General features: G+C 42.3%; 1 protein-coding gene across 4 annotated transcripts in view; it reads left to right on the top strand.

Annotated features, from left to right (window-relative positions):
• Window positions 1–27,125, top strand: part of ITSN1 (intersectin 1) — a 3,188,156-nt gene that overhangs the window by 865,164 nt on the left and 2,295,867 nt on the right. For all 4 annotated transcript variants that reach the window (XM_069636218.1, XM_069636217.1, XM_069636220.1 and 1 more), the window contains exon 10: window positions 21,104–21,167. In XM_069636218.1, the coding sequence (XP_069492319.1) occupies window positions 21,104–21,167 (64 nt within the window). The remainder of the gene's footprint in view (window positions 1–21,103; window positions 21,168–27,125) is intronic.

The following is a 27,125-nucleotide window of genomic DNA, read 5'->3' as shown; positions in this document are numbered from 1 at the left end:
TAGATGTGCGCCGCATCGCCTTGGCTTTCAGGCGCACCTACTAAATGATGTCAGGGTGCGCTATCACCGGGGCATTTCAAGTGGATGCGTGGCGTGAGCAGGGAGCTCTTACGGAGCCACACCGACTGCCATGGCGCCAAGCCACGCCCCCGAGTTCCCTAACTTTGAAGAAAATATTAAAATGGTGCTCGTCAGGATGTCTCACAAAAATTGTCCTCCGTCCACACATGTTCTAACCTACGGTCTGTCCCGACCGCTAATAAACTAAATAAATATTTCTGCCTGAGTAAGTTCGTTTCCACTACACTTTGCTTCCGGTTGCTGGTTTTAAACGCCCCCCAAAGAGCCTACTCGCACTCCCCCACCTGCCCTTTTTTTTGTCTCCCAGGCTCCGGGCTACAAATGAAGTTCAAATATTGGTCCTTTAAGTCTTTTTCTCTAGTATGCATTTTGGGACCCCAGGATAAGCGTTAGCATTAAATCACATAGTTAATCTTGCTTAGTCTTGCAAACTTTCTCCTGGTGGTCTTTTAGCACCATGTGGGCCATCTGGCCCTCCAAGCTATCTGTGTACTAGATAGTCCACCCCCTCATGGGGTACTGCGTCTCAGCCTTTCATGGACTATTGGACTTCGAGAGGAGTCCAATTCTTTGGTTGCTTTCACTCCCTTGGAAGGTATTCTGTCAGCCCCTCATTGACTTTCTGGTTTCTCACTCCAGTATGGGGATGGTCACTCCGGGTCAAGCACTTCTCAGTATTAGCCCCTCGTTGGCTCTTCATCTCACTGTACACCCTTCTTGGACCTCTGGTTTGCTCACACCTGCATGGTGTCTGTCTCATCGCCTCAGTTCACATAGTTTTTGTTTCTAGCCTTTCCTGGGCTTGCATTCTCAATACATGACACTCTTGGGCTTCTGGTTGGCTCACTCCTGCTTAGGGTATCTGGTTTCCCCGCCTACCTCCCAGTTCTGTGAATGGCCCTCATACTTTGTGTTGCTCATTTTTCAGGAATGGCAGTGCTGTGGCAATGGCTTGCCAGGTCTCGTCATTGTGGCTAGGGCTTCAGTGTGCCCCCTATGTGGCTGACTGGTTTCAGGCCTTAGCCCCTGCCTGCACCTCTGCTTGGTGGCAACCATTGTCGCTTGGTTTAAGCCAATGGTGCAGAGCTTTCCCAGCTCCAGGTCATCCGGTCAGCAGTCGTGTTCCGCAAGCTTCTCTTCTCTATCAGAGCCCCAGCCAGATGCAGGGAGGGGGTCGGCTGACCGTCTTCACTCAGGACTGGTGGTTCTTGCTGCTTTGACTCTGTGGAGAAGCGGAGCCTGTTCCTCTTGCACCCGGCTCTCCATCTGCGTCCCTGTTGATTGGTTCTTTCCCACCCATAGCGATTGTGTCCCAGAACCCACACCAGCCTTCCTAAGAAAGGCCTGCACATTATTAGCTTGGTCAGTTCCTAGGTATACCATTAACAATGAGGAATCTGGGTATGAGGGAGGTATCTATAGATAACTACTTGGGGTCTCCTTGTCCCAAAAGAAAGGGGTCACCCCTAGTGTGATCCCACTTGCCCTGTTACCTAGGGAGGGTTTTGCATAGTGGGCTCACCTCCCTAGTTCGAAAGGGGGTGGCTCCCCCTTGGAAAGAAAAGACAAATTCCCTGGATTCATCAAACTTGACTGCTTCTCAAGCATCTACAAAAGCCGCCTATTAGTGCTGTACCTGCCCCGGATGATAGAAAAGCCTGTTCCTCTGGCCTCACCAGACACTTTAGATGAGACCGAAAGCCAGGATAAAGTTCCTTAGTCAGTGAACATTTTTCATGAAAGAATATGTGATTGAAATTCTGGAGCTGTTCATGCCAGATTTGCCTCCTGTAGGGACCAGTGTCCTTGCAGACATGAGGTAAAGAAACAATGGGAAAAGTCTGTCCATCCCGTGACTCAAACTGGATGCTAGGTGCCACCTGATGCTAAGTGAAAACCTTGTCTGCTCCAACCCGTCAGTGAAATAGACAGTGTTTATTTTTCATTGCATTTAAACTTTATCAGAAAAACGTATACAAACATGTAAACATACAATTAATAAATGATGCAATAGATAGAATTGAGACTATGCATACAAACTCAACACCCCAATACATTAATTCAATAACAAAATTAAAAACCCAGAATCTCAGAAATACGATGTAAAACTGCCAGGATCAAAGAAACCTGCCTTCCAGCTAAATGCTGTGACCAAAAATAATCATGATCTTACAACCTAAATCTACCTATAAATGAGTTAAAAGGTTTGTATCTTATTGGTAGCGTTTCGGGACAAATTAACAGCAAATGCTCCAGGGTTCTCGGTTACGTTCCTAGCCCCTTCAATCTTTCTAGTGGGTGATGGGTTAAGATGGAACCTGAGGAATTTAGTTCTCCCCACAGGTGAGGGGAACCTATTACATTTCAGGGACTGAGAGGCTTTTCACTTTGTAACACATTTAGAAATAAAATGTGCTTTCCAACAGCCTCACTCGTAGGAATCCAGTCCCTGTTCTCCACCGCCCTTTTTACTTTGTGGCTCAACATCAAGTGACTCCAGATATCTATCCTAGCCGATTGTCATGGTCTTGTTATCATTTACCCAACATGAGAAATGGTGACGAGTTGTTCGCCATAAATCTGTGTTTAGAGAGAAGTTAATTCTCATGTGCAAGTCTAATCTTTCTGAAGAAAAGACAGCCTTCCACTCAAACCAAGCCTTCATGGAGAGTATTCTGAGCTTCTACCGAATCACTGGAGGTGGCACACAATTGGGCGAACCTAAAACTTTGCACCAGATACCTTCCAAAGAATTCCATTCAAGCTTGTGTACATGAGAAGACATCTGTATCATATAGCAATGCAGGATACTCCTTTGCCCTATAAAATTGGGCATAGATCTATCCACTGTGTATGGACATGTTTACAATCCTTTCCCAATGTACAGTTATATGATTAACAATTGTATTTGTTTGCAATTCTTGAAAATGAGAGATCGCAGTAAACTCTTCCCTTTTACTTCGGTGATGGTAGAATGCTGCCAACATGTATTTCGACCTTTCAATACATACGTCTTCTTCAGGGCCAGTATTATCACCTCTTTAACGTTACATTGATTCAGAGTATTACACATATGATATGGCAGAATTACCCAGAAAATATTTTGGATAGTATAAATACTGCATGACAAGTGAATCAGGAAACATTCCACATTAGAGGGATAAGGTAACATTATCAGGCATTGACATAAAAAGAAAAAACATATTATTTTTTTGTTGTATCTCAACATCCATTCCTTGATTGCTATCTATTTACTTTAATAGATAGTTGTGTGAGATCACAATAGAACACTGTGTCCTGCGCAAGTCATTCTTTAAAGAGTAATTCCAAACTACTGTGAGGATTGGCAATTGCCATGCCATCTGATCAAAGCAGTCATTTTGAGTGAAACCCTATCTTCAACATCCATGTGTCCTTAATGCAATCCCAATTGTCTCCCTTCCTATTCTCATTGCGCGAGCACTGTACATCGGATATTATGACACTATTGAAACTAGTAGTCTCGCATGAGAGAAGTAGAGCCTGACCGTCATTCTATATTTGTAGTACACAATACCAGTGGACTATTGTCCAACTTCTGACAGATCTAAGATGCAAAATATATATAATTCAATGTCTTGTCGAACAACGCTCTTAGCTTGGCAATTGTGTGCATTTGGCATCCCCTTACCTTCCTAGCTGTATGGATTCTGCAAATCAAGTGGGTGGTTTTCTCTAATCCCTTAATTTGGAAAAGTATTTTCTTGACCTGAAAAATCAGAATATATGTTCCGATTACTAAATTGGTTGTGACCACATTCTGGATGACCCTTCTGGGTCCATCATTCACTATAAAAGTAGGTGAGAATAATGGGCGTTAACTCTGCTTGGCCCCAATTAGCACAATGTACTTGACAAAAATTAGAGCGAGGGAGTCATAGTTCTTCTAGATAACCCAAATATTATGGGCATTCAATTGATATGCACTTGGATTGCTAAAGAGGCTAATCCCGACTTATACTGCGCTTCCAATAGCGCTCTTCTTATGGCTGCAGTGATCTGCTCTACGCAACCGAGCTGGAGCAGACCACGTCCTTAAATGGCGGCTTTGGTTTCCGTGCGCATGGGTGCTGTGCACTAGCGCATGCACACCAGTGAGACACTACTCACGCTTGAATCAATTGACGGAGCATGCGTCTGGGAGAGACACTAATCTCCTGCACATGCTCCGCCTTGCGTGGGCAATGCCACTACTCCCCCGCTCACATATGTTGTTTAAGGGTATCTGCCAACCTGTACCTATAGTTATATGGTCCATCAATGTTAACACAACTTGCTCTATAATTGATAACCTACTTTGCATTGAAGAAATGTAATCTTTCAAAATACTAGGTATTACTATCCACCCACATAAACATTGGGCTACATATTGGTATTAATATTAAATCATGGTTGGATTTTTCCCAAATTTAAATTATAGCCAACCACTTATAAACGTGCACCTCTATTTCAAGTATGGCAATTCCACCCTCAATGGAATATGGTTTGGGTATTTGGAGTTCATACGCTCCAGTAATTTTTAGACTATTGTCAGCTAATTTATAGACTATTGTAAACTAAGCCCTCTATGCATGCTCCCTTAGTTTGCACGCTAGAGACATGATTCTCCAATCATTAATGCAATATATTAAAGGTTACTGTTGCTGCATTTTTACACATTGTTATTCTATTATTAATGGTATGGATTTTCCAATGCCGCTTCCCCAACCACTTAAGCGTGACCTTTGTTAATAGCTTAGCCTCGGACTAGAATTCTCTCAAATCAACCAATTCTTCCTGTTCTAGCCTTTCCTAGGTTAATCATTTCCACACTATTCTCAGCAGGTTGTCCTAGATTTTATATTGTTGCATACTATTCCCTTCAAGCAACAACGTCCTCCCATCTGAATGTTAACTCAGGATAATTTTGTGTTCTAAAAACAAGTTCATTGCAGCTTGCTGTGAAGGCACATGGATGGTGGAGACAGTACTCATACCAATCAATTTGACTGTCACCGTCGGTGAGACCTTCGCTGGGCCATTAAAGCATGACGCTTACTCACTTTGTTACCAAAAAAAACATTTCATGATCAGAATTCAGACCAGTCTGAACTGTTCTATGCTTGCAGATTAGTTTGGCTTCCAATTTACGCAGTTCCTGCTACTTATCACCTCCTCTTACTTTTTTTAAAAACCGTTTTTAGGCCCATAAAGCGGATCCCTGATTTGTTTTCCATGTGATGCTCCATTTTCCAATGTGTAGCTAATGGTAGCCTAATGTCGTCTCTTTGGATAGTATTTACATGTTCTTATTCAAAATCCTAGTTCCCTATGGTGCTGCCTATATATAACTCCACATACACAAACTATCACATAGACCACGAATTTGGTTTTGAAGTTAATGAATTCCTGAATTTTCACCTTCCTTGATATTAATTTGTAATGTCTGGCCTTCTTGTGCATATTGGCACATGGAGCAGTTCCCACATTTGTGGAACCCTGTTGCATTGTCATGCAACCAAGTGTGTGCTTTGGTCAGTGGTTGTAGGAAGGATGGACATAAATATTGTTTAAATGTGGGTGCTTTAGTATAAACAATCCTTGGGTTTGTTCCTATATATCCCACCAAATCGGCATCAAGCGTGAGCAGTTTCCAATGCCGCCTTAGAGTTTAGTGCTGTTTGCCGAGTATTGGGTTACCATTTTTACCTGTTTGAAATTCTCTTGGCTGTAACAGACCTTGCTTCTTCAAACCCAAACTCTTGTTTCTTGCTCTCACCACACACTCCTTTATATCCTCTTTCTTTGAATCTTTCATCCAGTATGTCACATTGAAGCTTAAACTTATTGTCATCCTTACAGTTCCTTCCAGCTCTTACATTCTCTCCAGTGGGTATGTTTCGTATGACACTTTTCTTGTGACAACTGGTAGCTTATAATAGAGTTGTGGATTTTCTAAAGGTCATGGACATTATTTGATTATTCTTAACATACAATGTTGTGTGCAAGAAATCTATTAATTCTAGGCTACAGTTACAGGTGAACTGAGTACCCATCATATTACCATTCAAATTATGCTCATTGCCATGCCAAATCAGAAACACGTCATCAATGAATCTTTTCCACAATTTGATTCTGGGCCTGTAAATATTGTCAGAATAGATGAATTCATCCTCAAATAAGCCCATACATATATTTGCCAGCGATGGAGCATAATTTGCCCCCATTGCCACACCCTTCAGTTGTTGGTACAAGGATTCATTAAATGGAAAGATGTTATTCCTCAAAATAACCTCCAACATATCTTTAATCATTCAAATATGAAGTAGATAGGATGCTGATTTCATTGCAAAAATATGATCAAGAGTTTGGTAAACATGCTCATGTTGGATAGACGTATAGAGTGCTTTAACAGCCAATGTTTCCAACATGAACTCATTGTTCCATTAGACTAAGAAAGCATCAATGTACTTTGAATATTTCTCAGTCACCCATCCTAGCCCACCGACTATTGGTGTCCCCTCTGGAATTCGAGCATACTCCTTATGTACCTTAGTATATGGTTGGTATGTTGGGGCTTCTTAACATCAAAAATGTTTCCTCATCTGTCAATAGACCAGATCTCATCCATTTCTCAATGAGATTTGATGTTTCTTTGCCTATGTCTTTGACCTTGTCACAAGTTATTTTCTCATAACATCCAATTAAATCCAAATGAGTTTCTCCCATCAAAATATAGTCCTCTCGATTCATAACAACCACATTGCCACCTTTATCAGCTGGTTTGATCACTATGCTGTAGTCGGACTTCAGAGATGTCAGCAATATTATTTCTTTCATACTTAGATTGTTTCTGGATCCATATCTCTCTCGTCTATTGTGTTGTGGATATCTTGGACCATTGATCTGTGGAATAATTCCATCACATTTTCAGCCCCAGATGCAGGGCAGAATTTGGATATATTCTTCAGCTCTTGCTGTGTTAGTGATTTAGGTTCAATATTTAAATCTTGGATAATTTGGAACTCATTAACCCCTCATTATTTTCTAGATGACTCGTCAACGTTTGTGTGTAAACAGATCTGTCAAATCAGTCTGGTACTTGTCTCACCTTCGGCACAAATTGTTTGAGGTTGGAAGAAAAAATTGTTTCAATTTTCTAATGAATTTGAACAAACCAATTTGCGTATTGATCCAATCGGTATCAATTGAGGGTGCAAAAGACATTCCTTTATTCAAAAGGTACAATTCCTCTTCCTTTAACATTTTATTTGATAAATTCAATTCAAGATTTACTTGTTCTGTTGTCTGTTTCCATGATCGGGTGACTTTGTCCAGTATCTCCCCGGTCTCACCCTGGTGTGTTTCCCGCACCTGTTCCCACGTTTGCTAATGGGTTTATGTCTGTGACTAGGGGTGTTTGAAATCTTACTTTTTTGTTTGTGGCTTTGATGTTGCCCTTTTTGATTCTTATGAGCTGATTTAAAAACCACTTGCACCTGGATGTGTCACATTTTCTGCACCAGTTTCCCGGTCACTTTCTGGATCTGAAATCCAGATTTCAGAATAAATATGACCATAATCACGTTGAGCTGACACTCAAGTGGTGAGGGACGATCGGCCATATCACTCTGCCCCACTGGAATTCGCTCCAGTTGCCCCATACCCCACCTCCCCTGTGCGGTTTTCTTTGGCATCCGGCAAAGGCTTGCGACTGGGAGTGAATGAGCAGTTATGACATCTAGCACATTTAGAGGTGTAAGGATTATGGTGTGCTGGTTGTTCAGCTACTTTATCCAGTAGGAGCTTAACGTTTGAGTCCATAGTGGTGAGTTTGTTTGCGTTTTCTCAGTCGCTTCTTTGATGTTGTCATATAATCTGAGCAATGTTTCCAAGACGAGATGGAGGGCAGATGTGGAAGCCGGCCCCGACGTGTCAATATGCGGCGTATATTGGGATCGCAACGTATGTTGATGTTTTTTGGGGTGAAATAGTGTTTGTTGGTGTGTCACTTCTGAATTGGCCTGGGCCTGCCGAGAGATTTGTTGAAGTTAATTCTTCTTCTTTAAGTGGAGTTAGCCGGTGTCATGCCATGGACAGTGGATGCCGTTCCTGGATTGGACCCTGTTCTGTTCAGCCCGTAATCACGATTTGTGATTCCCACCATGTCATGGCAGAGACATTCAAATTACCAGTCAAGCACCATTGAATCTTCAAGCTGGACATGCTGCCCCCCCGACCTCCTTACCGGCCTTGTAACTGAGTTGAACAAGTTTTTGGGTTTGGCGGTGTTCAGCCAACTTTGGGTGTGCAGAGGACCCCACGTTTATTGGCAATTTGGTTGTCGATGGTGGACTGTCCATAGCAGGAAAGCTTGCTGGTGGGAAGCTGGTATTCGTCACCACTTCAGTATATTGGCGGTGTGGTGTCCTATCCCCTGCCCTCGGATGGAGGCTGAGCTGTATCATTACCCACTCCCCACTCCCACATAGTTCCCACATACTCCTGCAAATCGGTGGATGCTGCAATGGAATTTTTGCTTGTGTTTGACAATGTGTCAATAGACTCACTACCCTCTTATTTTCAGGGTGGCCAGACCTTTTTCCGTTATCGCCAGTCTGCTGCTCCTGAGCTTTGACATGATGTGCGACTTGAGTGCCTATGGGGGGTGCAATCGAGTTGGTCCAAGTACGATTTGAGTAAAGAGGTCTTACCACAATGCTGGCTCCTCTCCCCCTCGATACCCAAGACCCACAAGCCAACTTCCCAGTCCATTTGCATTCCGCACCAGACTGCCATATTTGTAGAATTAACTGTTAGCAACAGCAGCAGACTCCTCCCAGCAGCGATGAGCAGTGGAGAAAGATGCACAGAAAGCAGCCATAAGCAGCCCACAAGACCTCTACCCAGTCCACTTGCAATCTGCTGCATATAATAAGTATACTGTACCGCACACCTTCACAGTTGGACAGTCCGTCTTGGTCCGCCTACCCACCTCGGAAAATATGGTTTCCAAGTGGCATGGACCATATCAGGTCTTGGAAAAAATTGGGCCTCTAAACTGTTTTATTTCTCAGAAGGCAGAACAAATGCATCATGTCAATTTAAGGAGTGGAGAACAGCCCATAATGATGGTAGCGTTACCATGGCTGCTCTCCTGACTGATGAGGAAAATATCTTAATTTCCTCTGATCTATCGGCCTCCCAACAGAACAATGTTAACTTTCTGACACAATTTTTCGACGAAGATGGGCCTTCCTCATATTTCTTTATTAAAAACAGGGTAAAATGTCCTCTGAGTCTGTGTCCTCCTCCTGACACTCCACACTACCCTTATCTGGATGACATGCAATAATAACCAGGGAGAACAAAACAATAGGGGGGAATGCAACAGTTCCTCTACTTTTCAATCAGTGAACCGAAGTCCAGACTTAATTCTTTGCCACGCCAAAGCATTTCTAGGCCCATTTTGGACACAAAAAGGCAAAAGCTTCTCTTAAGAATGGTGAAGGGCAATTTGTTTCCCCGCTTCCTTGTTAAAGGGCCAGTTGCCCAATCAGTTCGAAAAGTTATAAAATTGTTTGGGATGGTGGTGTTGTGCATATTAATCATTCCCCATACATGCATCCTTTACAGCAATGGCTCAAGAGCCTATGGTCACTGGTGTCCTAACAGATGGTATGATCTAGTGGTGGTCTCGCAAAACATGGTAAATAATTTTCACTGGTGGGCGGAGTGAAATATTTTAAGGGCCAGAACTTTTGTCAATGCTGTGTAAATTTCAATGATCATACACCTTATAGACCGGTTGGGGGCCCATTGTCGAGCTCTTAAGGCAGGGTAGACGGAGTGATCAGCAGGTGACTGGACACATGAATGCGATGCGACTCCTGGCGATCAAGTTCCCCCTGTGCTCATCCTAAACACTCATTCCAAACAAAAGCGTGTTTTATAAAACAATACTACAGCCATGTTATACATAAGCTTGTGTGGCTCACATTCAAGACTACTGTATATTCACACACAACACACATGGCAATGGTGCGTCAAGAGAAACATTAGTTTTATTATATTGTGAAGTCCTGCACTTTACCAAAACAGATATTAATTAAGTTTCTAGTCATTACTGTAAACACAGTCAAAACAACTGTATCTAAACAAATGAGATTCTTACATTCATGAAATTCACAATGTAATACAGATATGCAAACTTGAATTTCCACGTGTGAATAGGATTCTTCAAACAGACTATGTGCTGACCATGAAATATTTATGTAATTGGCTGACACTTATTTCACTCAATGAGCTGCCTCAGGCCTTGACAGTTAGAACCCAGCTCAGATAATTAGTACATCTACTTCAGGGACATACAGATATCCTTCTTTTTTTATATTCTCAAACCTTTTGGCATTTCAAACACATCCATTGAAAGTCAGATTAGTTTAGCATTATCAAGAAGCAACGTGACCTATGACAACGAAACAGATTGGATGGAAAGAAGAAAAAGAATGGTGTTGGCGGAAGATCAGAAATAACACAATCAAACGCAATATAACATTAACAATTTGTTGGTATAAGTTCAAAACTGTCGGATGCCTGTAGAGCATACTTTCCTGAATTGGGGTATTGTGCATAAGCTTGGTCTAAGTCAGTACTAACCACTGTATCTAGTATTTAAATTAGGCTTGCAGTGGATATGCAAGTAACTGTCCTAATGATATGCTCATATATCACAAAGCTTCAGAAAAATTTATAAAATACGTTACTGTGGCCGCAAAATATTGGTTGCGATTTGCATAAAATGTGACCTTTAATTTTCTTACCATCAGTTTTCCCTCAAGCATCTGGGATCTGTTTGTTTTCATACTTAAGATTGCCACAAACTTGTGATGTCTTGATTCCTTGGATTTAAATTGGAAGCCAAATAGTTTTCTAGTATGATCTGATATTTCCATTTCCGATAGAAATAATAAAATGGAATCTAATTGTGTCTTCATATATTGGCCCTACCATTAATTAATGGCATATATGCGTGGTTATATTTGAATGTACCTACTTTACTCAATGACGGAAATTAATGCTAACATTTTGTTTCCTTTATAATTTGTCTCAAGCTATTGCCGAAGGGTGGTAACTAAAGGCTAAATCTTGTATCTGAATTTGTGACAACCTGAATCCTTGCGCGGGCGCTCTGTAAAACTCTTGCAGTTTAATGTTTTTCATACCATGTTAATGTGTGCAATGAAACATCACATATTTGGAGTGAGCACTCGAGAAAGATGTAAGTGTATTTGTCTGTGCAATGTTGGAAGGGCTCTCGATTGAATTTTATGTCCTATCATAACTACGGAAGTCATTGAAATGGCACTACATATTTAGTTACTGAATTGATAAATGCATCATGAACATATAAAAGTTTTTTATGATGTCAAACGGAACCCATTTTATGTCTTTTTGTGTGTGTATAATGCCTTGCTTATAAGCTTAATTAATCAAATACCTAGGCACAGATTGTATTAAAGTATATATTTTTTATCTTATGATCTATATTTGACTTGATATTACCAGATTATTGTATTAATAGGGACGTAATGTTGAACATCGGTTGCATCTTAAGCAATATGCGCAGGTAAGACTTGTATGTCTTAATTGCTATGTAACCAGATTTCAAATCTGGCCAACTGAGGGAAAAATTATAATTCTGTGCAAATGAAAACATTTAATAAAAACACAACCATCTCATGATCCACATCAAGTCCTCTGCTGCACCAAAAGGACTCAGACATTTCAAGTGTTTTTGTTTTTCTTGAAAGAAAATGCTTATTTATCTCTAGTCTGTCTGAAAACCGATCTTTCTAGCCCTACCACTCAGAAACAAACCTAAATCGCCATAACACTGTGCTTCTGACCTATAGAGCTCCTTGAACCAATCTTACTGGGTTCTTTGTTGGCCAATTCGACTCCAAGAAGATGCAATCAAAAAGTAGGAACAACAAAAAGTCCTCTTGTTGGAGAAAAAAAAATCATAGATATGACCTCTACTCAACTGCTTTTCTCATTAGGTTTCACAAACCTCAAGCATTGCAATAGTTCCTGATATACTGTTGGCTTTAAAGCTCCTCTTCCTTTGGGGTTGTTCCTTAACGCTCTCGCGCCAAGTAAATAAGTCTGAATCCATTTCTTTGTTGCTGAACCCTTCTTGTTTTTATCCTCCATCGTATTTACAGGGATCCTAGAGACCCAGGGTTTTTCAGTGACTTAAGCTTTTGTTTGGCTACTGTCACTCTACATTCTTCTGGTTTCTCTGGCTCCCATAACCCACCACTTGTGTAATTGTCCCACTTCCATGAGCTTGTTGCCTTATTTCCCTGGGTTCCCTGCTTCTCTATGCTTGCTGCATCATGACCGCTCTCACCTACACACAGACTTTCTGTACTTGTAGCCCCACCACCCTGCACAAGATAGAGGATTTGTTCCTCTTCTGGTGTTTGATTTCAGAGTTAGTTAGCGCTGCCCGTCCCACCACAAACTCGGTGTGGTCACACCACCAGGCGACCGTGTCTCCATTGTGATTGCAGAAACTGTTTCCCCTCTTCTTGCCGGTTCTGTCATCTTCTGCGCCAGGTTACTGCCAGCTCCACAGTACTGTGTGGCTCCACCCCTCCAGGACCTTCTACGCCTCTGTGTAGAATTCTTTTCTCCCCATTTCCAAGTTCCTCATGGTTTTATGTACGTCCTCACAAACAAAAGGGGTGTGGTGTTCCTCTTCCACTGTGTAGTTCAGGAGGGATCCAGCATTACCTGAAGCCAAAGAAATTGAAGAAATGTCACTACCGGGAGAATACAAAAGCAGAACAGTATTTCTGATTCTCACATCAGCAAACATTGTGCTCTGGACAGGGAGTTTGTTACCAGAATGGGAGTCCTTGTCCCCGAGAAGGGAGTCACTCCAAGTGAGGTCCCACTTGCCCAGACCCCTGGGGAGGGCTTTCTGAGTGGGCTCACTTTCGTAGTCTCAGAGGGAGCGGCTCCCCTCTGGGGAGAAGGGAACCAATATTTCAGATTTGTCACAGTCCACCCATCACAATGTCTTTATAAATTAGTTCTCTATTCCCTTTGCTTGCATGCTGATTAAGTCTTGCAACTCCTCCAAAACTTATTTCTTATATATTAGATTATGGATGTTCCTTGTGCAAGTTCACTACAAGCGGATACTCATTACCAATGTTCCTGATTAGACGTAGATGTTCTGCAATTATCGTTTTCAATTATTTTTGTGCTGTCAACATTGTTTTTGCTACATGTACATCTGATTACATAGATGGTGTTGCTTTTACAATGAACTTATTCTCCCTAATCTTATATTGGCTGATTGTTAATTCTGTGACTTGTCTTGGGCAAAGCAACATCTCACTTGCCACACTTGTAGAATCCTTTTAGAACCTTGTGCAACCCACTTTTAGCCTTGTGCAGGATAATGTAGAGAAAACGGGTGCTTACCTTGTTCTTAAATTGATGCTTTGTTGTACATCATTTTATGATGGTCCTCTATTATGCAGTGTTAGTGACCGTGTCAAGTAGGTACCAGTTTTCGTTAAAATGGTTTGAATGACAAAGCTACCTGATGAATACTGTGAGATCTAACCTTTTCGACCACCCCATCGGAGCGTCTTGGCTCTGGATTTATCAATTTACCTTGGTCTCCTTTCACAACCTAAAAAAACCTTTTTGCATTGCTGTATTCTCTATCTTTGAGTCTTCCTGTGGTTTTAGTTTTGGCCTACTGGTCAATTCGGTCACTACATATTCTTTTGGTTTTTATAAATACCCCATGAAGATACCGTTTCTACCATGACAGCTACTTTCATGGAGTATTAAATTTACCTCAGTGGGTTTCCTATAAAGTTAAGTTTCTATCTGCATGTTTTCTATGTGGCTGTTTAGGTTTGACTGCTATGACATGTTATGATGCCAAAATTTTGTATCTGAACTGAGATTATATGCTTCATACAGGGATTGCTAATGGGTAAAGTATGTGTCTCAAAATAATGCATTAACAGATTGGCCCTGCACGGAGTATATTTTGTCCCATCACTTCTTTTTATTGTTTATATAGAACTATTGGTCTCTGAGGGCTCATTTCTGCAACTCTTACTGGGTCTCCCCAATGACCTGCATGTTCCACACACCAATCCTTATAAGGCTATGCTTTCACACCTTCCGTCCCCACCTCTCAGATAGTTGTGGGATACGATGGCATCCCATCCTCTGCCCCCTCAGCCCCTCAACAGTATGTGGTTCAGACTCTGACCTCACGGAGGGTGATGCATCTTCAGCAGTGTCTGCTATCACAGGAGCCGGCAGCTCTGATCGATTATTTCCCCTGGCCGCGCCAGGCTTGCTGGGACTTCCTCCTTTCTAACCCAGTGGACTGATCTCCCAGTGTTGGGCGCTACACTGCTCTGCAGCTTTTGGGGCCCCGAAGCACTTGGGCCCACAGGAGTTCCTCAGAACCTACTACAAGTTTGGGCCATGACCATTTCTCGAAGAAAGATCACTTCTTCAAGCGGTTTCAAGACCTAATGCATTCCAATCCCATGATGAAATATTTCAAAAGCCTTCATGCGAGAGGCTCTTGTTCCATTTAGGCCCCCGCCTACAACGAATCTGGCCCTCTGGTGAGCCTTGTGCCACTGTCCCTCAGGCATCTGGAGAATGTGTGGTCTTGGACTCCAAACCCCAATCAGACCCTGTGGCACCTTTACCACGGCCACGCCAGTGTTACCTCCCTTCCACACTTTTACCCCCAACCCATCGGAGTGCCTCTACAACCCCTTTTGTTGAAGGATCACACAGTCCCCTGCACCGCTCCCCTCCCTCCACCCCCTAGTTGCTTCCATTGCCACCTGGATTGCCAGATGATGACCAGGGAGATGATGCGTCCATGTCTGCAAAGGCTTCTCATCACCAAATTCAAGGCCAAATGCAGCACTCGGATATTCTTACCGGAGGTGTCTCAGATGGATCAGGGATGCCCTTTCCTGAGTGCTGTTGCTCAAGTCAGCAGAGCTATCTAACATGTATTTTCAGCCAAAAGTCGAAACGTGAGCATATCATCCGTTGGCAAAAACAGTATCTGTTCCACTAGTAGCCAAAAAGGTGGACAATCACTACCGGTTTCTTCAGAGTGAGAAACTCTGCTTAACGGAGCAGCCTCTGGCACATTCCACCATATATGCAGTTTGGGATGCCTCCAGCTTCCTCATCTTCCCTTCAAAGCCTGCTATGTGACGATAAAGTGCTTGACGTTCCTGGCAAAATATTTTACGAAAACGCGTCCATCAATCTGCAGCAAGTGAACAAAGCAGCGGTCAAGGCAAAATTGAAATTGTGGAAGCAGTTGGGCAATTTGGACATTTGGTTACTGACTGAATATTGAGCTGTGTTTGTGTTTGTCCTGTTCTGGATTGGCAGAGGCCTTCCAGGTTGCACAGGACATGATACAATCTTGATACCATCACCTCAACACTTCTGCTCTGAGGATGGCCGCTGTCACTATGCTCTTAAGGGCCACTAAGTATCCTGTCTAGACCTCCCCTTTAACGGGGTCGAGGTCTTGGTCCCAGAAACGGGTGAGAAGTTCAGAAAGAAGAGAACATAACACACAGACTGCAAAGTCACTGACTGCCCTCACAAAGGCCCCAGCTATGTTTTTTTGGGTGTCGCGGGGGAGTCGATAGGTCAGCGGAGGCAGCCCTTTTCACTGTAAGTATATGGGAGGGCTTCATGATGGACGGAAGGTGCCCCAGCACTTCTGCAAAAAACTCCTCTGTGCCGCCCCCCCGCCTAACCCCCTCAACCCCCTAGGGCATTAAGAGACATCAAAGTGATGTGTGGAATAGAGATCCACAGCAATCCCTTGGTAGACGGGGTCTTCCACCACACAACCTATTGAAAATCAATAACCACCAATTGGTGTTCTTTCAGTGGTATTCCAAGATTATAGTCTGTCTTCTTTTCCCCCACCATCCCTATTCTTCCTTCTCCCCACCCTCCGCAGACCAGTAAGTTCTCATCCCCTGCCACAAGATATTGACAAATTCTTGTAGGTTGTTGCAATAGATTATGTTCTTGTCGGAGGGGGTCTGGCATCTACTCCAGGCTTTATGCTGTCCTAAAAAAGAACCAGGACGGCCTTCGGATGGTTTTGGGTCTCTTCTTTCAACCTTTTCTTACCCCAAGAAAAGTTCATGATAACTCTAGCAATGATACAGATTTCTTTGCATCCGGGCGATTGGCTGGCTGATCTCAAGGATATGGACCTGCATGTGCCAATGTGTCCCCCACCCTCTCTTTGGGCACTTCCTTTGATTTTCCATTTGGAGCCAAGATTATCAATACAAGGAGTTGCCCCTCAGTCCCCAGAGTCTTCACAAAGCTAATGGCTGTAGTGGTGGCTTAGCTCTGCTTGGTGGGGGGAGGGGGTGAATTCACCTGTGTCCCTACTTAGACTGGCTGGTAAATTGGGTTCGCCAGTTCAGTCAATTTGTCACCTACAACTCCTTCTAGAGCTTATGGTTTCAATGGAGTTTTTGGTCAACATAAAAATCTAAATTGGTACCGACACACAGCCTGGGATACAAAGGCTTTCTAATGGGGTTCCAGTAAGAGAAGTTGTTTCCAACACTGAAACAAGGTCCAGATGTTTTAGCCACAGTAAAGCATTGACTCGCACCTAGACCACATCTTGGGTGGTTCCAACGCCTTCTGGCGCTAATAGCTTGTGTGCTGGCTTGGCCCAGCAGCATTGTGTGGATATGCAAGCAAGAGTGGATTCCCAGGTGGTCCAGGCAGTTCTAAAACATTTTTCTACCGTGCCTTCAGCTCAATCACCACCTTCTCCAGGTACTGCCAGCCAGGCTATGGGAAGCACATGAATGTAAGCAGATTTGCAAGCTCCGAACAAAAGCCGTTACCCCATAATTGTCTAAGGCTTGTTTCTGCTTAGTTGCTTGCACCCACCCAGCCTCCCCACTTGGGAGCGAAGACCAAGTACAAAAGACAGCTGTCCTCATGCAGTACTCACAAGGGTCATGTCAGAAAAACAATCTGAGGACATAGATGCGTGAAGGATTTTGGGTCCTTCTACAGGATGGGGATGGAACACCCCTGTTGACTTGGCCCTCCCCACTCCCCTTTTTGAAATAAGAAAAAACAAGTTGTAATACCCCAAGCCAACCACTAGATTGTGGCCTATGCAAAGCACATTATTGTAAACGGATACAAGTTTCAGATGTACCATTACGGATTAAGTCATGTTTGATATATAATTTTGATTGTAGATGAAATAACATGTTAGCTCATTGCAGACCTGAGTGTAGATGCTTGGGTGTGTCGGATTTGGCATATACCCCTGCTACCCTATTCCTTTTGGCTTTACACCTTTGCTAGTTGACATTTAATGCATATTTTAAGATAATGTCATGCTCCTTGACTAGTGAAATAATGACCTCGTCGTAACATGTTAAACGTTGTTTGGATTGGACTGTCGTATTTGGTATGCTTCCAACACAAATGGTGTGGGGTGTCTCTGTAGGTTACAACTTTGGTTATCTAAGAATTATTTTAGTTTTATCTTGTTTTTCTTTTTAATGATTAACTAGTCGATATTTGATTGACTAAATGATCAAAATGTTTTGTTAAAATTCTTTCTGCTTTTTCATTTCTGCTTCTTTTGCAAAATACATTAGCTAATTTTGTATGTGTGGGTTTCTGTTTTAAGAAATGGTCTCCGATTGTTCTACAACATCAAACGATGTATTTTTGTAGTAAAATAAATATTTGGTAATTTACAATAAAAAGTTTGAAATTGCCATCTTTGGTTCATGCTTTTCAGCCAACACCACGTTGCAATCTGATACTTGTGATTTAGTTATCCTCATACTATGTGTCTACTCCAGCGTATGAAGCACTGTTAGCACAAAAGTCAGTATTGGTTTAAGGCGTCGCATGACATGGGTCTGCTTGCCAGACATTGACAACCTGAAAAGCGTTTTTTCTTTTAATACAGCGCTACGCTTACCTTTTTATTTCATGATTTTGGAACTACTGGTTCAGTGAGGTTGTTTTAAAAAAAAAAAAGTTAACTTTTTCCCATGTGCACTAGAGGATACTGCAGTTTTCGTACACTTGTAACCTGGCCTATTTCTATTACAATGGTGACGCTTTAAAAAACGTTACAAGGGACATTAGATTCTGCTAAAGCAGAACTTTTGTAATGTGCTATTGCCGTGTCCATAGGTGTATTTTTCAAACTGAACCCTTTTTTTCGGTGGCATGTCTATTCCTCTCTCTATGCCTCCCCCCCAATTCTGAACTCCCGTTCTGCTCATACCTTTTAACTGGATCTCGTGGATTCATAGAATGTGACGATCTTGAATTAGGCTTGATAGAACTACGCGAGGCCATACCGGGAGTGCAGGGCCCTTAATACTGAGTCAACGGACTGATTACAGCAAAGGTGTTTAAAGAGGGTTCCAGGGCACATAACTCCCGGTTCGGTTCAAGGGCATGGTCTGTAAAGCTTTTATGTCCCTTAAACCTTTTAAAAAAGGCAGTCTGTCTGGATTGATTGCTAGGAACTGACTAGTTCGCAGCAACCATGTATATATGTGATGAGGGCAGAGCAAGGCTTGAAAACAAGCCTGGCTGCATCTGGCATGTGCAGCCCACGGAAGACTGATTTCTTGTGCCCTGACTGCATCTGTATTTATAAGTGTGGTTTGGGCAAGCAGCAGAGTAGAATGGTCGGGGGGCATCCCCCGAACACTAAGAAGGTAAGGAGTGCGGGTGGGGGGGGCAAGGGGGTGTTTTAGGTGCCCAGACCGTGCCTGTCAGATGTGGCCTGTGTGTGTGTGTGTGTGTGTCTGTCTGTCTGTCTGTCTGTCTCTGTCTGCATGGGGCTTCTGTGTTGGAGCGTCATGCTGACAGCCATGTCGCCAGTGCACCAAGCCTAGGGAAATGGCCAGGCATCCCTCATCGGCTAATTCTGGCTTATACTGACACGTATAGCCTGGAAATTATCCAATGGGGGAGTGGCACGTCACTCCCCTGGGACATACGTGATGGAGGCAGAGTTCAATCACGTGCAATCCAAAACGGATGGGAGAAACAAAAAGGGCAGGCATCTATTTCTTTTGGGTTACTTTTTGGGTCTAGTGGCCTTCGATCTGTATATTGCACCGAATTCCTATTTAAAAATAAGCATTGGAAATGCCAATTGTTGGCCTTTGTTTGGACATAAGGCATTTGACGGATGTTACTATTTTATGGCCAGGTAGAGACATTTACTATTCTGTACCATTATGACGGTGCCTCCAAATGCCTATCCCATACCTACCCAAAGGCCAAAACCTTTGTCTTTACCGTGTGCGTTTCCTTTTTAAAGGGCTCCCTATGTAGGAATACCTCCTGTTTGGTCACATGTATGTTCTGAAGGACAGTTGGGAAAACAAAAGCCAGACAGGCCCAATGTCATTTTTATTGAAGTGTATCTTTGAGAACACTTTCACTGGAAGTATTGTGAACTTGGGCAGGGATTTGAAATAAAGATATTCAGGATCCCACGCAAGTAACCTTTCAAGTGTTTTCACAGAAACTTTGAGTTCATAAAACATTCCAGCATATGTATTTGACAAAACGCTCGATTTGTAGATGGCCTTTAAAATAAACCTATGTACAGTTTTCAGCAGGTAAAGTGAAGATAATATTCTGTGATTCTATGTGAGCCTTTGTCTGATCTGGCTTTGGAGCCCTGAAAGATCTTGTGCAACATTTTACTGCCATGTGAAGGGCAGGTTGATGCAAATTATCCAACTGTAAGTCAGATGTTTAATAGCCATTTAGAAGCAGGAAAATCCCAAGTGACCAGGCATGAATGATCAGAAAATGTCTTAGTTAGCAACGCACTCTGTACGCATTGTTAACCAGGTGCAGCGGCTGCAACTATTTATCTGACCAGTTGCCACATGTTTTAAACCGTCCCTGCCAAAGCAGAAACCTATAATAACTGGTTGATAGCTAATCAGCTCCTCGGGGTATTTTGAAATGCACTCCCTTTCTTAATTTAGCCTTCATACGTTACCGCACAGAGGTTAAATATTTCAGAAGCATACTTCTGAAAAGCAATGGTAAATGTAGACGCCCGACTCTGCACCATACATTCAGCGCCTGATTCATGGAATTATTTGCGTGAAAAACGCAGATGTGCGCGCCTTTCTGCCCGAAAATCCCTGTTTGAAGTATGGGGATTTTCGGGCAGAAAGGTGCACAAAAATGCGTTTTTCACGCAAATAATTCCATGAATCAGGCTGTCTGTCTTCTCTGTGAACCTGCAATCTTTTCTTAGCAATTGTTTTTGTTTGTTATCAAAATGTTCTGCATAGGAGGCAGCTGGAAGATCAGTTCCTTCAATCTGCCAACACTTGCAAATTGTTTAGCCTTTGAGAAAATAACTGCGCAAGTGTCCACATGTGTATTAGTGCTTATCCCTGGGAAGAGGCAGTCCACATCCTGTACAAAATATTGGTCTTGCAGAGGTCATGGATAGCCACCACGCCCTGTTGGCAAACAAACTATGGTTTGTGTTCAGCGTTCTCGTTGTGGTATTCATGTCTAATGGGGCTAACCCACAATGCTCCTTTTAATGCTTGATAATCATTAGGAGCTGTCCTGACTACTTGGTGACCTTGCATACCTAATAAAGGAGATTTAAATATGATATTGGTAGTATTAGTCGACTGAAACTGTCCTATTTGATATTGGTTTGTTTGCTTTCTGACTTTTGGCCACTGTATGGTTTGGATTTGAATACAGGTTACAGTTTAGTACAGTAGTTAGTAATCATTCCTAATGGGACGATTGGATTAATTGAAATACAGAATTATGGCATGTCTGGCGTTTTTTATTTTTTTGGTTGAAACAGAACCTTTTGTTTATATTTAAGGACCACAAGCGAGAACCATCCTTATGCAATCAAGTTTACCACAGGGTCAGCTGGCAACGATTTGGTAAGTCTACCTTTATACTTTAAATGGAATACTTTGGTACCGTGAATTGTAGTAGTTTTCAGTTCTCTTTTGGCAGGGGGCATGTTTGCTATGGTTTTCAGCACTTTGTCACTGGAGTACTCGAAAATTGACATCTGATTTTGAAACTCGAGGTTTTCTGTTGGCATGCAGCTAAGCAAATGCCCCCACTTAATTAAGGATTAACATGCCACATAAGGGGTTTTTCTGAAGGTATGTATTAAGTCACTCGCATGCCTGGAAGTGTGAATGGATATTGAATGAGGAAAGATGGTACATTGCATGTTCATCGAGACTGCTGCAGCAGGGATTGATTTCCTTGTTAAATTTCATCTACAAAATACTATTTCCATTTGCAGAGGAAATTGTGCAGTTAATGGATTTTTGATCAGTAGCAGAGCATGCCTGGTATGAAAATGTCATTAATTGATTATCGCCAGCTGCCTCTGCCCTTTTCTCTTGGACACACAGCTATTGGGAGTTTGAAGTAATTCCTGGAAAATATTACCATCACACATTGAAATGTCTTTATAATTAGGAGTTTAGTTAAATCTGTGGATGTTTCCGTTTTTTATTGGTTTTAAAAAAGACGTGATTATTTTGGACAGAATACTTTGTCTTCCTCGTATTAGAAAGTGCAACAGGCCACCCTTCCATCTAGTTTCAGTGCTGCTTCATGTTTCTGTCTTAATGCTCAAAGCTGCATGTCCACTAGAATATATCCTAGAAAAGCATAGTCAGTAATCCAGTCATATCCTACCCAACACAACGCTTGTTTTGCCATTTAGTTCCACTTATGTTTTTTTTTATTTCTTCAATGTAGCTATTGAAATTAGTACAGAACCGAGAGGTGGTAAATGTTGTTCAACTCTGTCATAAGCGTAATGACTTATAAAATGTGTATCAAATATCACCACAGAGACGACACAATCACATCATTATAAAACGGTGACAATTTCCATCTCTGAACTTGATGTTGATCTAATGTGGTTGAAACAGTCGCAAACATTCAAACATTTGTAGCATTCCTGCATTGGGGTAGTCGTGGTTGGAGGACAGCAGACCGGAAAAAAAGGCAGATGGCAAAATGTTCAGCTTTCACATCTGTTTTTCATGTAGAGATTCACAGATGAAAAGTTGTTGCTCTGGTTATCTCGGTGAACGTTCAGATTTGTTAACCTGATTACCTTTATTGTAGTCCAGATGTTTTTCACTTTAATACATTTTTTGCCAACTACATCAAAATCTCAAATTGCGCTTCAGTTGTTAAAGCCTTCACTCTTTGCTTTTGACTAGAGCCATTTTCCCCTGTGTCCAAGCTGGGCTACTAAGCAAAGGTATCGGGCCAAGCTATGGCAGGAAAAATTGAGACTAGCGTTATTTAAATTGTTTCTCTTCCAGCCTGGTGCCATATGCTATTAAGATCTACAATGTTGCATCCTGCCTTAGACTTGTGCTTTAAAATAAATATATATTAATTATGTATAGTGTTGTAGCCATATATACAAAAAGAACAAAAACAAATATACACAATTAATGACTTTTAACAATCTATACAAACACATTGCATATAATCGATAATGAAATCCTAAACATATCACTAAAAGAAAACAGAGTGAAAGAGAGAAAAATAAAAAAACAAATGATTTTAATATCATAAACTAAAAGCCTACCCACTGATAGGCAGGTGTGCTTATCCTAAAATGAACCAGTTCATTAGATCAAGTTGTTTCTAATTTTAAATCTGTGCTCCCTAAACCTAGCTCTTTTAAAACGGGCACTACTTCAAAGGTCAAACAAGTTTCATTGCCTCTGAGTTCAGCCCCCTCACATTGTGCACAAATCTCTTAAATCTAGACACTCGTAATGCCCATGTACCTGGACGTTTTGAGAGTAGATGATCTAGACTGAGTTACCTTGTCGTCATACTTGCCACAGATCTCAGTTGGATATTCCTGGTATTTTATCGACATTTCCAGTGTGAGAAGTAGATTTAATCTAAATCTCAAAAAAATAGATCTAATAGCTGAATCAGAAGATCTATTTAAGTACTGCTGCAAAAAGGATCTCAATGTGTTAGTTTTGTTGTGTGTTCCTGATAGCTTTGCTTGCCTCATTTTGTAAATTCTCCTAACCCAATCTGCTCGTAACTTATGAGTTTTGACCTTAATAGGATTTTGAATAAGCAATTCTACTGAACAATAAAAGCAGTATATCTTGACATCTCATTAAGATTTTGGAGAAAGTTATTCACTCCTTGTCTTAACAAGACCACATCTTCGTATAAGGAGCCTTTGAGCGGATCTAGAATTAGGCTCAACATGGAGACCCATTTCCACTCCATCCTAGCTCTAAGCGAGGACAATCGTAATTCATACCTTACGCATCTGATAGGAACACAATTGGGTAGATGTAAAGGCCTCTTCCACTGTTTTGCCTCTATTCTATCCCAATCTATATTCATAGACAAGGGATTCAAATCCATGCCAAACAAGATTATCGGAGCTACTTTGCCTATATAAAACCTCACATGGGGCTGAATGGAAAATTTGCCACATTTTTGATGAATACTTTTCATATGTGCCCCCATATTAAGCACCTTGAGGTCAACCCTGCAAGAACATGGGCCATGGTCGGATAAGCTTGCATGCTAGCTCCCAAATAAGTAATCCCGGTTACTACCTCTACAGGACATTTCTCCAGGTCACAGAGATGTCTTTAGAATCTGTTTTGGATGTTTAAATACCAGGATTTTAGACATGTTGGGGTTCATTTTTAGATCATTACATTGAGCATATTCTACTAATGCTGAGATTAGTCGTTGAAGAACAACCTGCAAATGGTCAAAGACCACCACGTCATCAGCATAAGCCAACCAATTTATTTGAAGATCTCCAAGTTTTGGAGAAATAAGGCCCTTGTCATGCAGCCATAGGCTTAAATCAGATATGAAAAAAATGAAAAGAAAAGGGACAATCAAACACCCCTGTCAAACTCCTCTTTTGATCTTAATTGGAGCTGACGGAACGCCTATCTTGATAGCCTAAAATACATTGTTGAATTGTGGTGAAGTTCAATAAGAATAGATAAAAGATTGGGCGGAGCTCCCCAGGCGTTCAGTTTCTTCCAAAGAAGGTTTCCATTAATAGTATCGAACACCTGGGAAAGATCGATCCACGCTCCATACAAGGTAGAGCCACCCTTCCCTAAGGCCAGCACACTGAGACAACTCAAAACTAAACCATTTAGGAAAGTTGATAAACTCCTTCTGAACCCTGTTTGCTGTTTAGGAATAAGGCCTTTCCAGTTGGCCCAAGCTTCCATCTCTGCCAAAATCAAACCCATTAAAATCTTACAATCAGCATCTAGTAGAGATATGGGATGGTTATTTGAGGCTGCTAACTGGTCCCCCCCTTTTATATATCGGGTTAACCACCGACGATCTCAAAGATTCTGGGAGTTCCTTAGACTGTAATATGTTTTCAAATAGATGTTTTAGGAGCCTAGCCCAAAGGGCAGGGTTCCTCTTTAGGATGGAGTTGCTCAGCCCATTAGGACTGGCCGCTCTGGAGGTGGACAATTTTTTTTTTGATCAGTTTTCAATAGACTCACAGAAAAGTATAGGGACCAGGCACTTCCCACCACAGTCTTAGGAACTCTAGTATCAGTGTGTCCGTAGACCTCAGAGAAATGCCTGACGCAAACCACCTCCTTGTGCTTTATATTAATGTAGCACATACTTCTTTCTACCCAGGCGTGATTTCCACTGTATGCAAATAAAACACTGGCTCACTAATATCTCATTAAAGCTTAAGAACCCTCAGGAACACGTGAACGCGCTGGTCTAGAATATTTGCTCAACTCAGGAGTAAAAGTAGGCTTTTACTTCTTTACAGATGTCTGGCAGTCCTTTTCACACGAGCACCCGTATATTAAACAATCGGATCTCAAGGAGAAATTGATCAGGCATTTAGGGAAAACATTTGGACAAGGGCAATCAAGAGCTCTAGCTGCATTCATATGACGGCAAATGCATTTGAGTTATTTATGCAACGCTACCTCGCCTCCTGTCTGCCTCCATATGTTCATATATCTTCGTTTGTGGGACAGGGGTGGAAGTCCCAGCCCACTCAGCAATTTAGGACAAGACAATTGTAGAAGATGATGTTGTAGGTGAACTGGGAGAATATAGAGGTTATGGGGGAGTCCATAAAAACTGGATTATAGGAAATGTAATACATCCTGGTACATATGAGTGGAAGAAGACTCCATTTTAGAAGTTAAACACCATCATTTAATATCGAAACCTAGTGCCATAGCTATGCCAGTACGCTTAATCCTGTCCTGAGGATAGGAAGGGTGTGCTTGCGCTTTCTACTCGCAGCCCTGCAGAAGGTTAATTCACTGGAATTGCACAGTTCTTCTTTGTGTCTTATTAGTGCATGTAACCCAGAAGGAATGTGCCCTGCAAGGTCAAGAGAGGGCTGGAGTTGATATTTTAAGTTATCCCACGAGAACTGGGGTGGGGACTTTAGGCCTTTGCCAGTTCAGATCTTTACGTTATAGCAGCTAGGGACCCCCAAGCCCATGACACAAGCATTTGAGTGCACTGACCAGCCTAAGACCCCTGACCATAAAACTGTGCATTGGCCAATCGAGCTGGGCAGCCTCTACCATCGGTTCATGTGATTTGTGCTGGGGTTTGCCAGGGGAGAAGGTAACTAATTTAGGCCTGCGGGTGGGAAAGTTGTGGAGGCGCCAGAGTGTCTGGGAAAGGAGCGTGGGTTCACATAGTACTGAGAAGTTATCACAACCTTATGTCCTTCGTACCAGGTGCACTGTAGAGCTATGAAATAACAAATTGTGTAACCAAATTGCCAATTGGAGACTTATGTGATGACGAAAAAAGATCCCAACGTGGAAGAAGATGGACAGAAGATACTGGGACCAATCACCTGGCATCCCGTATGGAGCAGACTATGTGTATAGGGTCACACCAACTAGCTATCTGGATTTATAACTTATGTAATGCATGTCATTTGTGACACTGTGTACCTTTTTATAACCCATTGCTTATGCTGTTTTTGTCGGAGTGCTTTGTGGCAGCAGAGTTCTTTCCTGGCATGTACTTGTATTTTTGCGAGGCTAAACCTTGTTCTCGTTGCAAGAGGTGTGGTGGGCCTTTTTCCCTAGTGGGTTGTATTTTTTTCTGGTGTGAGTGTTGAGGGGTTACTCTACAAAATGGTGACCCCAACGTGATGCCAGGTTTTCTGCAGAGACGGAGGATTCCTGGCTGCACATCTGGATGGGCCGCACCCACCTGCAGCGACCAGTCCGAAGCGTGCAACCCGCAGTGGTGTACAGGAGCCGTTTTGACAGAATGCTTGCCCGCTCATTGGAGCGGGGCTCAGCTCCTAGGACGGTGCAGGCCGTTAATGGGACCCCGTGATGGAGGAGCTTGGGTCAACACACAGATGTAAGTACACTTCTTGCGAGCAATAACCGTGGTAAGATGCTGAGAAGGAAGTGAGGGAACCGGGGAAAAGTCGTGTGAATCTGTGTATTGAAGAGGAGGTGATGAGAGTGCATGATGGAGTGGTGTGAACTGGGTTGCCCAGCTCTTTTAAGATGAGTAGCAATACCCTGGAGATGGATGAGGATGCATATTTTATTCATACATCAATCAAAACGACTCGGGTAATTTGGCGTAAGGGGAGTCTGTATATAAAACAGGGAGTACAACGAACATCAGCAGTCGTTCAATCCTCTTACTCAACTCATTTTAGTTGAAACTGAGGTTATATTGCATAAAATCGTCATTAGTGACGTATTGACTTGCGTCACTACCTACGTGGAAAACTACAAAAACCTATCGAAGGGAGTGATTGGTTCTAAGTGACTAGCTAAGTAGAAGTTCTATATCAGTATAGAACCAGGAAA

Source organism: Ambystoma mexicanum, chromosome 7p (genome assembly GCF_040938575.1).
Source record: "Ambystoma mexicanum isolate Mex_15411 chromosome 7p, UKY_AmexF1_1, whole genome shotgun sequence".
Lineage (NCBI taxonomy): Eukaryota > Metazoa > Chordata > Amphibia > Caudata > Ambystomatidae > Ambystoma > Ambystoma mexicanum.
Note: the sequence above shows the minus strand (reverse complement) of the source record. Positions and strands in the feature narration are given on the sequence as shown.